Here is a 12,436-nt window from a genome sequence, read left to right on the forward strand (position 1 = left end):
TGAGAACACACCGAGAACACCCAGACAGGCTGTTGGCACGGCACATGAGCAGAAGGGAAAGGGCCCTGAACTCAGGAGGCCAGAAAATAGACACAGTGGCCTTGAGCCTGGCTGAGTCTGCTGCTGGGGTGCTCTTCCTTTAGGCAGTCCTGGAGCAAGCCATCTTAGTTAGGGTTTACTTGCTGTAAATTGTTACCCTGGGCAATGCTAATAGCTATAACTGTAAAAGGGGATAAGAATGGTACTGTCTTTGTCTGCTCAAGCTGCTGTAACAAAATACTGTAGGCTGGGTAATTTATAAACAACAAATGTATTGCTCATGGTTCTGGAGGCTGGGAAGTCCAAGATAAAGGCACCAGCAGATTCATGTCTGGTAAGGGCCTGTTTCTCATGAATGGCGTCTTCTGTGTGTCCTCACATGGCAGGAAGGGCAAACAGCTCCCTCCAACGTCTTTTATAAAGTCGCTAATCTAATACATGAGGGCTCTGCCCTTGTGACTCAATCACCTCCTAAAGACCCCCTCTCTTACTATGACTTTGGTGATTAAGTTTCCACATACGAATTTTGGGGAGCATATTCAGATTACAGCAGGTACCTACCCCCTAAAGTTGAGAGGATAACACCACCCAACATCTTAAGCTGACCTACATGAAACTGCTGACATGCAACTGCTTTTCAACATTCACAACTGGCAGTTTCATAGGGGCCCACTGAATTAACCCATGATAGTTACACTAGAACAGCAGCTCACAAACTTGTCTACAACTTAGAATTACTTCTGGATCTTCTAAGAATTCCAAAGCCCAGGTCACACCCCATACCAATGCAATCACAATTTCTGCAGGTGAGACACCTAGCCAGGTAATCTAATGTGCAGGCAGGTTTGGGGACCACTGGTTTAGCACAAGGCCTGGGATCTAGTAAAGCGCTCAGCCACCACCTCTGCTTTTTATTCATCTATCATTTATTGAGCACCTACTGCATGCCAGGCTCTGGCTGGGTTCACCTCTTGTCACCCGGGCCTTCTTCCTCAGCGGTTCTCACGTCTCCCCTCCTCCTCCTCCGCAGTGTCCAGGCCGCGCAGCTCCCCTGACGACCTGAAGGCCCTGACTCGCAATGTGAACCGGCTGAATGAGAGCTTCCGGGACTTGCAGCTGCGGCTGCTGCAGGCTCCGTTGCAAGCGGACCTGACGGAGCAGGTGTGGAAGGTGCAGGACGCACTGCAGAACCAGTCGGACTCGCTGCTGGCGCTGGCGGGAGCAGTGCAGAGGCTGGAGGGCGCGCTGTGGGGGCTGCAGGCGCAGGCGGTGCAGACCGAGCAGGCAGTGGCCCTGCTGCGGGACCACACGGGCCAGCAGAGCGACGCAGCGCAGGGAGAGCTGTACCAGCTGCAGGTGGAGAGCAACAGTAGCCAGCTGCTGCTGCGGCACCACGCAGGCCTGCTGGACGGGCTGGCGCGCAGGGTGGGCGTACTGGGCGAGGAGCTGGCCGACGTGGGCGGCGTGCTGCGCGGCCTCAACCACAGCCTGTCCTATGACGTGGCCCTCCACCGCACGCGGCTGCAGGACCTGCGGGTGCTGGTGAGCAACGCCAGCGAGGACACGCGCCGCCTGCGCCTGGCGCACGTGGGCATGGAGCTGCAGCTGAAGCAGGAGCTGGCCATGCTCAACGCGGTCACCGAGGACCTGCGCCTAAAGGACTGGGAGCACTCCATCGCGCTGCGGAACATCTCCCTTGCCAAAGGTACCGCCAGGCCCTTGCTGCCTCCACCCAGGGCCCCTCCCGATGGGGTCTTCCTCCTGCATGCCCCTCCCCAAGGACCCAGGAGTACCCCACCCCCACCCCATCCCCAAGTGCACTTGCCATTCCCAGCCCATACTCTCTCTTTTAGCCTATACTCTCTCTTTTAGCGCATACTCTCTCTTTTAAGTCTTGCCCTACAGGACTCTGGAATTTTCTGCCCAGATGGCATGTACTCACTTCTAGGGCTTGCACAGATCTCTTCCCAGATAAACCTCCCTCGGGTAGAGAGCAAACTCAGTGGCCACTCTTCTAGGTGTGAGAGTTCACCCCAGCGGTGGCTAATGGGAGCCTGGTGGTCAGAGCTTGCATGGCTGCACTGGAGCCTCCAGGAGCTTGAGGCTGGGGCAGAACAAGGGGCTCAGGCCGGGAGTAGAGAAGGAGGGCTCCTCTAGTGTCATTCCCATGGTGGAGTTCTGGAGTTGGAGAATTCCAAACTTGAACCTGGCCTTCTAGGCTCTTACAAAGACTTACTCATTTAGGCAAAAGAACGTATTTCATTGAACGATCTGTTGGCTTCATTTGTAACTGTTTTTTGTTTTTGTTTTGTTTTGTTTTTGTTTTTGTTTTTGCTTTTTGAGATGGAGTCTCACTCTGTCACCCAGGATGGAGTGCAGTGACGCGATCTCAGCTCACTGCAAGCTGTATCTCCTGGGTTTGTGCCATTCTCCTGCCTCAGCCTCTGAAGTAAGTGGGACTACAGGTGCTCTGTAACTGGTTTTTTTTTGTTGTTGTTGTTGTTGTTGTTTTTGTTTTCAAGTTGGGGTCTGGCTCTGTTGCCCAGGCTGGAGGGCAGTGGTGTGATCACAGCAGCCTTGAACTCCTGGGCTTAAGTGATCCCCCTGCCTCAGCCTCCCAAGTAGTTAGGACTGCAGGTGCATGCTGCCATGCCGCGCTACCTTTTATTGTTGTTGTTGTTGTTTTGGTTTTATTTTGAGACGGAGTCTCGCTGTGTCAGTCAGGCTAGGGTTCAGTGACATGATCTTGGCTCACTACAACCTCCATCTCCCAGGTTCAAGCGATTCTCCTGCCACAAACTTCTGAGTAGCTGGGATTACAGGTGTGTACCAACATGCCTGGCTAATTTTTGTATATTTAGTAGAAGACAGAGTTTTGCCATGTTGGCCAGGCTGGTTTCGAACTCCTGACCTCACGTGATCCTCCTGCTTCAGCCTCCCAAAGTGCTGGGATTACAGGCATGAGCCACCACACCTGGCCAGTTTTTAAAAATTATTACTTTTTAGAGATAAGGTCTTGCTATGTTGCCTAGGCTGGTCTTGAACTCCTGGCCTCAAGTGATCCTCCCGCCTTGGTTTCCCAAAGTGCTGGGACTATGGCATGCCAGCCCATTTGTAATCTTAACTATAATGGCAAAAATGCAAAAACGTATGGGCCTCTATTGTATTCATGCCGTGGGTCCACAAATGATAGAGCCTAGAGACCCAACTCCCTTTCTTCACTCCTGACAAACTGGTCCCCTTCCCTCCACCCATTCCTTCTTGCTGCACACACCATCAGAAACACCTTTCATGAAATGCACTTCTCCCACATCGCCCCCCTGCTCAAAGCCCACTGTGGCTCCCCAAGGCCCACTGGGTTCCTTAGAAATTCCTTAGTCTGCCATCAGCACAAATAATACCATTGTGAGCACCTAGTATGTGTTACCTACTATGCCAGGTGTATCTCATGTGGGCATCTTCTGAAAACAATGGCTCTCCAAGGGAGTGATGTTTTCCCTATTTTATTGACAAGCACACTGAGATTTAGGAAGCTTCTATAGCTTGCCCGCAGCCACAGGGCCAGAAGGTGATGGACCAGCATTTACACGCCGGCCTTTCTGATCCCAGAGCTAGTGTGCTTCCCACTGCTTCCCTATCCTGTCCTGCCTGCCTTCTCTTCCACTGCTGCTCATGCCAGGGGGCACAGAGAGAACTGCTTCAGGGACCAGTGAGCAATGTCAAGGAGCAGAGACTGCAATGTCAGGGGAGTGTCAGGGGTTACAGCAGGTCTAGCCCATTTTTGCCAGGCTGGAAGGTGGGCCCAGGTTGGCAAGGTCTGCCTGTGTTTCAGGAGAAACCAGAAACATGTGATGTTCTGGTAATGTTTAATTGTTTAACTCAAGGGCCATACATGGTCTTGCCGTGGGTGAAGCATCCAGACTGGTGGGGCACATCTCGTCACTGTCCTGGAAGCACAGCTCACCTTCCCCACTGTCACAGCTGTGCTCCAGAGGCTCCTCCACCAGCAGTGCCCTCCTCCCCCTCCTCCTTCACCTTCTCCTCCTCCTCCTCTTCCTTCTGTTCCTCCTCCTCCTCTTCCTTCTCCATTCCCTCCTCCTCCACTTCCCCTTCTTCCTCTTCCCATACCCTTCTTCCTTCTCCTCCTCTTCTTTCTTCTCCTCCTTCTCCTCCTCCTCCATTCTCTCCTCCTCCTCCCTTCTCTCTTTCCTCCTCCCTTCTCTCCTCCTCTTCCATTCTCTCCTCCTCCTCTACTCTCTCCTCCTCCTCCCTTTCCTCCTCCTTCTCCCCCTCCTGTTCCTCCTTCTCCTCTTCCTTCCCCTCCTCCTCCTTTTCTCCTCCTTCTTTTCTCCTCCTTCTTTTCTCTTCCTCCTCCCCTTCCTTCCCTCCTCCTCCTTTTCTTCTCCTCCTCCTCTTCCTCCTCCTCCTCCTCTTCCTCCTCCTCCTTTCTTCCCCTCCTCTTCCTCCTCCTCCTCTTTCTTCCCCTCCTCCTCCTTTTCCTCTTCTTCCCTCTCCTCTTACCTTTCTTCCTTATCTTCTTCCTTCCCCTCCTCCTCCTCTTTATCCTCTTCCTCCTTCTCCTCCGCCCTTTCTTCCTTCTCTTCCTTGTCTTTCTCCTCCTCCTTCTCCCTCTTCCTTTCCCTGCTCCTCTTTCTCCTCCTCCTCTTCCTCCTCTTCCTTCTTCTCCTCTTTCTCCTCCTGCTCCCCCTCCTCTTCCTCCTCCTTCTCCTCCTCTTCCTCCTCCTTCTCCTCTTCCTTTTCTCCTCATCTTCCTTCTTCTTCTCCTCCTTTTCCTCTTCTTCCTCTGCCTTTTCCTCTTCTTCCTCCTCTGCCTTATCCTCTTCTTCCTCCTCCTTGCCCACCCAAATCCTGCTGATACTCCAGGATGTCACTCAAACCCACCTCCTCCAAGAACCTCCCAACCTTTCCAGCTCCCTGGAGTCTCCTTCTTTTGAGTTTCTGCATTTATCAGAGCGAAAGTGTAATGATGGGGCCCTCTGCATCCTCTCCAGTTTACATAGCCTTTTGTTTTAAAATGGGACCTGAGGAGAATCTATGAGGTCGTTTAAGGCAGATGTTTTAGAGGGCGGGGTAGGATTTTGGCAGGAAAACAACTGAGGCTCAGGGAGGAAGTCCCTGCCTTACTCAAGTCCTCATGGCTGGTAATGATCCAGCTTTAATAAGGTGTAATTTACGTGCAATGAAATCCCCCCATTTTAGGTGTACAATTCAATGATCAGGACATTTAAGCCCAATGGCCTGGTTCTCATTCTGTTACCCCATAGTCCACCTGGATCTGGGTGCCTCTGTGTCCCCCAGCATTAAGAGTGCAATGCACATAACTGAGACTCAATATTTGTAAAAGCAACTATTAAATCTTGACACTGGGCAATCAGAGGCTTCCCCTATCCAGTTTGGTGTCCTGGTTCTGGGTCTCTTTGAACCTTCACATCCCAGAAATCAAAGTAGGGAAGGAGGTAGAATTTCTTCTTCCAAACCCGTGCCCCTGGGATCTTAGCTTTTCTTGTCTTCTTTTTTCCTTGACCTCCCTTGCCCCTTGCAGGGATTAGTGTTCAGGAACTAACTAATAGTATTAAATAGCAATTGCAGTGAATTGTCACCTATAACGAGGCAGGCATTTTGTTGACATGAATTCTCAAATAGACATTCAAGACCACAAATCCTCACATCCTGCAAAAAGGTCTTATTGCTCGCTTTATAGATGAGAAGCTTGAATAACCTTCCCACTGTTTCTTAGACAGCTGGCGAGTGGTAAAGCTGAGGTCTAAATTGGCTCTGCCTGGCCCAGAAACCCTGGTTTTTGGGACGGAAGCATGTTGCTTCCCAGCTGTAAGCAGTGAAGAGAGGAGAGCTTGTTCCCTGTATTCGGGGCACTTTTCTGTCCCTTCCTTTTCCAAGCTAGAGATGTCACCATGCCTCCTGCTAATGTACCCTCTCAGGCCTCCCCAGGCACTTCACATCCGGGTTCTTTTGTTTCTAAGTCCAATCTCCTTGGCTCAAACTGAAACTGCCCTGGGTCACTCATTTGCCAGGGTTCTGCCGGTGGGATCCTCCATGTAGTCTTTCCTTGGTCCTTACACTAAGTTTAACACTCAGTTCTCTTGAAATGAAAGTTTCATCTCAGTCCCGCTTTCTTGTCTTTAAGCTTTGGATTCTTGTGGGGTATATCTGTCTGTTCAGGCTGCCATAATAGAATACCATAGACTGGGCCATTTATAAGCAACAGATGTTTATTACTCACAGCTCTAGGACTGGGAAGTCCAAAATCCAGGGGCCAGCAGAGTTGGGGCCTGTTGGGGGCCTGCTTTCTGGTTCATAGATGGCGACTTCTTGCTGTGTCCTCACTTGATGGAAGAGACGGGGCAGCTCCCTGGAGTCCTCTTTATAAGGATGCTGATCCCATTCACAAGGGCCTCACCCTCATGACTCATCAATTCTCAAAGGTCCTGCCTTCTGATACTATCGCCTTGGTGATTAGGTTGCAACGTATGAATTTGGGGGGGATGCAAACATTCAGATCACTGCACTGGGGCTCCTGGCTCTTCACAGTTGTACAGCACTTGGGCCTCCAGCTCTCATTATTGCCACTGCATCTAGGGTCTTTCCTGCCTCCCTGTCTCTGTTGCCAGGTGCCTGGTGGTTATTATTTAAAAGATTCCTGCTGGTATATCTGAATGTATTTACCATGCAGCCTTAACAAGACCAAACTCTACCCTGGCTTTTGAACAAGGGCTAGGTCACTAGAAAAGCTTCCAGGCATTCCCATACTGCTGTCTGCAGTGGCCTTTCTGTCCTAGCTTTGTCTAGTTCCTCTATTAAGGTTTTTAAACACACACACACATCCACACCTACATACATACACAAACATACACACACATATATATACACAGACCTGTACATATAGACATAAACACACATACCCATGTGTACACGTGTTTGCACATATATGTATATATATGCACATACAGACATGCACGTACATACACATGCACACGTATATACATACATATGAACACATATACACATACACATATACACACATACATATACACATACACTCACCACATTCCCACACTTTGCCCTTTCCTGGCTGAGAAGTCACAAATACTCAACTATGTGTATTTTTTCAAATATGAGCTTATTTACATTATTCCTGAACTTGACCTGAATTGTTTTTATGCTCTTACTTTGTTATACAGTTTTTGATGAGCTTTGTCTCCAGTTTCTCTCTTGTGAATATCTGCAGTGGGGGTTCTATTTTCTGTTTTGGATTTTTAGCATTAATCAGGTCTGTTGAAATCTGCCTGTGGGTTTGAAAGAAGCAGAGAACTTAGATCATCATAGAGGAGAAGCAACCCAGGAGGGGAAAAGGTAACCAGAGAGCTGAGGCAGCCCAAGAGGGGAAAGGTAACCAGAGAGGAGAGGCAGCCCGGGAGGGGAAAGGTAACCAGAGAGCTGAGGCAGCCCAGGAGAGGAAAGGTAACCACAGAGGGGAGGCAGCCCAGGAGAGGAAAGGTAACCAGAGAGGGGAGGCAGCCCAAGAGGGGAAAGGTAACCAGAGAGGGGAGGCAGCCCGGGAGGGGAAAGTCAACCAGAGAGGGGAGGCAGCCCAGGAGGGGAAAGGTAACCAGAGAGGGGAGGCAGCCCGGGAGGGGAAAGTCAACCAGAGAGGGGAGGCAGCCCAGAAGGGGAAAGGTAACTAGAGAGAAGAGGCAGCTCAGAAGGGGAAACATGAGCAAAGTCACATGAGATGGCTCTCTTCGGCAAGAATGCAGGTTTTCTGGAATCACAGCATTTGGATGGAGTGGTAATAGATCTGAAATCATTCAGTCCACTCTTTTTGTTTTGTATTTGAGGATCCTGAGGCCAGAGAGGGGAGATGATTGGCCCAAGTCACAAAACCATCCAGTGACCCAGCTGGGATGAAAAAATACATCTCTGGATTTATGAAAACAAGTTTGCAAAGCAGGTTTATCTGCAGGCTGATTTTTTGAGAAAAAACACAAATCTATTAGAGTCCAGATCAGCAAATATTTATAAAGGGATGGTGTAACAGAGCAGGGCTTTGGATTCCAGGCTAATGCTGGGACTCTGGCTTCTGGGTAGTAGGGACCTGCTGAAAGTGGGGAACATCTCTGAGTGGAGTGACAGGTAAAGTGGCCTTTCTGCTCTACGGAGGACTGCGGAGCGTGGCCTGGGCCAAGGTCCCTGGGACATTGTGTGGTGAGCCAAGCTCTCATCTCTCCTTCCACATGGACTCCGCTGGGAAGGGGGTGGAGTTGCCCCCAGCCCCACCCACCACCCTCCCTGGGGGCCTTGAGGACCACTAGCAAGGGCAGTCCCAGCACCTTTCTAGGCCTGAGTTGGCTGTGAAATGGGGCCAACAGTGCCTGCCTCGTCCACTTCTCAGGGTCACAGAGAGGTGCCTTAAGTGATGAAAAAGAGAGAACACTCAAAAGTGTAAAGGTGATAGGGGCTGAGAATCCAGGCCCTGGTGACTTGAGGGTACTGGAAGTGGAGCTGTTTGCTGAGCCACTCCACCCTGTCAGCTGCCCTGTGGTTAGCGTGGTTCTGGGGGTGGTTTTGACTGTACTGCTGGCTCCAGGCCAGGCTCATCAGCTGTCCTCATAATTTGCTCTTGGCACATGAGTTCCCGGATTCCAGCCCATGCAAGTCCCATACCCCATCATGTATTCTGAGATCAGGGAAGGGAGAAGGCATGGGTTTCCTCCCATTGGCTGATCCCCAGGAAAACCCTCGTGCTTCTCCTGAATGCCTGGCCCCAGATCTTTCATCCCATTGGGAAGATGCTTCTGGTGGGAGCAATTGCACTGGGGGAAGCGTGAGGGGAGCGGGCTAGATGGGTGGGCAGAGTCTGAGCAGGGACCCCAGGACCCTGCTCCTCCTTGTCCCAGCCACCTCCATGCCCTGGCCTGCACTGGTGACAGAAGAGATGAGAAATGGGATGGTATAGAAAGTTGAGAAATGAAAAAGCTCACTTGGGTACCTCTTGGAACAACAGATGTTGTGGCACTTCTGCTCCTACCCATTAGTCATTCTTTGGATCCCGATTGTGTGCCGGGGTGTGCAAGGCATAGGCCATAGACAGTGCCCTGTAGAAGATTCTGTCCTCCTTGGGAACCACAGTCCAAGGTGGGGGATAGTGCCCAGGGAGTGGACAGCAGCCGCCTGACCAGGCTGCAGGTGCTCCCACAGGAGCACTGTGCACAAGGATCTCCCCACCTCCTTCCAGCTCTGAGATTTGGGGGCTCTGCCTGTGCAACACTAAGAGATCAGAAGGTGGGTGTATTCATCTGTTCTCACACTGCTAATAAAGACATACCTGAGATTAGGTAATTTATAAAAAAAAAAAAGAGATTTAATGGATTCACAGTCCACATGGCTGGGGAGGCCTCATAATCACGGCAGGAGGTGGAGGAGCAAAGGCACATCTTACATGGCAGCAGGCAAGAGAGTGTGTGTAGAACTCCCCTTTATAAAACCAACAGACCTCATGAGACTTATTCACTATCATGAGAACAGCAAGGGAAAGACCCACCCCCATGATTCAGTTGCCTCCCACTGAGTCCCTCCCACAACACATGGGAATTATGGGAGCTACAATTCAAGATGAGATTTGGGTGGGGACACAGCCAAACCAGATCAGTGGGCATGAAGGCAGACTCAGGACTAAGAGGGACTGGACTCTTAGGATTTGGCTAATGTTCAGGGACTCCATGAGGAGAGTGTTTGTGCAGAGGTGGAGGAAAGTTGGTGACCATGAGCACTGAGCTGTGAGTTTGCAGCAGAAGGGTCAGATCGTGAGTGATCTGCAGGGGCCTTTGTCCCGACCTGCAGGACAGTCGAACGGGCCCTGGAAGGGGGAGTGGGAATGGAGGAGACAAGAAAACACGAGAAATGGAGACAAGACAAATAGCCTGATCAAGTCTCGTTTAATGGCGGCGGTGCGATGCCTTATATAGGCTGGCAGGGAAGAGGAAGGGCCAGGGCGGTGACAGGAGGCTGGGCTTACTCAAATTACAATCGCGCATGCGCTGTGGGTTTGTACTTTTCCCGGGTGCGTGAGGTTATCTACGCGCGGGCGGGAAAAGTTCGCGCGCGAGGGTAAAGTTGATGATGAAGAACCAGGAAGTGCGCCATCTTGTCTCCACAATGCGGAGCTTAAGCAACAGAGGCCGCGGCAATTTCCGGGCCTCACGGCTCCGGACAGGTCCTCCTTTTTTATATTATTAGTGACTAGAAGATAGTCCCTCGGGAACTGCGCCTGTCTTAGGTTGGAGTGACACATCTCTTCACTGGTACCTGTCATGGGATTAGGCAGTAGCTATGACGGCCCTCCTGTCTTAGGTTAGTGAGAGATGACACTCTCTTACCCGTCATTGGCTGTCCAGTTCAGCGCACAGGGAAGGTGGTTTACGGCAAGCGTAAGTATGGACCACCGTGATCTTCCTGTTCAAGGCGATGATAATGGACCTGTATGGGTTTGGCTTGGATGGCCTCGATTTGTTGCTTAATGAATGTCATGAGCTTATTGAAGATTATAGGTCCCAAAGAGAGTAAGAGCAATAGGCAAAGCAGCGGGCCCAATAACGGTATAATATAGGGGAGGAGTCCATGGAACCCAGTCCAAAACGGGTTATCAGTCATTTCTTTTCGTCGTTTTTCTAGGTCTTCTTGTAGACGCTTGATTTTATCTCTGACGATCCCGGACTTGTTGGCGTAGAAACAGCACTTTTCCTGTAGAGCTAAGCAGATACCTCCCTGTTCGGCAGTTAATAAATCTAGGCCTCTCCTATTTTGGAGCACTACTTCTGCCAAGGAATCTACTTGATCTTGTAGATCCTGTATAGTACTTGAGATGGCCTGCATATCTGAGATCAATTGGCGAGACAATTTGGTGTATTGAGTAACAGAGACCCCTAGGCTTGAAACCCCAGTTGTTACGGCAGTAGTGATGCCTAGTCCTACAAGTAAGGGGATAAATTGTATTGCCCTTATGGCTCTTCCCAAAAAGTGATCTATAGCTGGAATAGGTACAGGTTCATCTCCAGGGATAATGTCTATATCTGGCAGAAGAGTGGCTAGGATACAAAGTCCTGTCCAGTTTGTGGGCAAATATGTATATGCTCTATTGTTGCCGCATATAAAAACTGAACTGTTTGGGGCACACAGCGAATGAGAAACATTAGTGATGATAGAGCAATTAGTAAACTCAGCTATGCCTACGTCAATGTCGTAGGAATTGTTGAGAAGCGGAGAGTAGATGCAAGAGGAGTTAGAGAATTCGAGGGGCTGTACTCAAAGGGGAGGAATGATGGCGCAGGAAGTATTGGGTGTATAACTTGAGTCATTACTGGGTATGGCAAGAGGAACAGGATCTCCCAATGGTAAGCACAGCCAGCAATCATTGGCTAGACCAGAGTTGGAATTATTGAGCAGACTATGTGTAACAGTGAAGAGGTCAAAAGTCTGGGCATCAATTTTTTCTCTCCCTCGAGTTTTGGGCAAGGCCAAGGGGTGGTAGTACATTTCCGGGTACAAGGACCTTTGCAACTCCTCAAGTTTTTTGTGTACCATAATTTCTCGGGCCTTGTCTTGTGGTCCTCCTCCATCAGAGATATGAAGAGGGGGGCGAATATTCCAGCAGACAGGCTGTCCTACCGTTCCAGTACAGCCAGCTGATATAAGGTTGTTGGTATTTCCTAATACTGTAGGGACATTGCTGGCCCCTATAGTAGGGGTTCTAGATCTTGTTAAGATAGCAGTATAGTATGTTTTACCCCCAGAGGTACATTTTTGATAAGCGGTGAAACAGGAGCTGTGTATAGAGTCCCAAAATGTGGTACAAGGGCAGGTTATGTTATCCCCTCCACTAGATATTCTTGGGGTTAATACACACCTCCACTTAAGGGAATTAGACGGCAGGTATGCTGTGTGAGAGGAGCAAGATACAGTTGTGATATAAGGATTAGGTGGGCTGGCGAAATATCCCCCAGCGCAATCACAAGGCTTACCATGCCGTTGTTGTAATATCGTAAGAGCTTCACGTGGATCACCGAAACCGGCATGAGCCTGGAATGCCTTGTAAGTCAGCACGAGGGTCCAGAGGAATCTGTAATTGGAGTTCATCTCTGCAATAGAGGAGAAGAGTATTCTCAGGGAGAAAATTACTCCCTGGATTGACTATTGTTAGGTACCTGTCTTACCAGTCGTTCTGGTAGCCATCTGGCTGCATCATGAGTTTGAGAAAAAACACAAACTGAGCCTCTTCCCCAGATTAACACTGGGTCAGGACCATGCCATGTGTTGTCTAATGGGTCTCTCCACGTGACCATGGCAAATTGTTTTTTGGAGT

At 50.1% G+C, this 12,436-nt stretch overlaps 1 protein-coding gene across 2 annotated transcripts in view; it reads left to right on the forward strand.

The window, feature by feature from the left end:
* The window catches only part of SCARA5 (scavenger receptor class A member 5), a 146,646-nt gene that overhangs the window by 77,545 nt on the left and 56,665 nt on the right, over nt 1-12,436 (forward strand). For both annotated transcript variants that reach the window (XM_030937978.1, XM_030937979.1), the window contains exon 4: nt 1,070-1,744. In XM_030937978.1, coding sequence (XP_030793838.1) covers nt 1,070-1,744 — 675 coding nt within the window. The remainder of the gene's footprint in view (nt 1-1,069; nt 1,745-12,436) is intronic.

This window comes from Rhinopithecus roxellana, chromosome 9, assembly GCF_007565055.1.
Source record: "Rhinopithecus roxellana isolate Shanxi Qingling chromosome 9, ASM756505v1, whole genome shotgun sequence".
In the NCBI taxonomy this organism is placed as follows: domain Eukaryota; kingdom Metazoa; phylum Chordata; class Mammalia; order Primates; family Cercopithecidae; genus Rhinopithecus; species Rhinopithecus roxellana.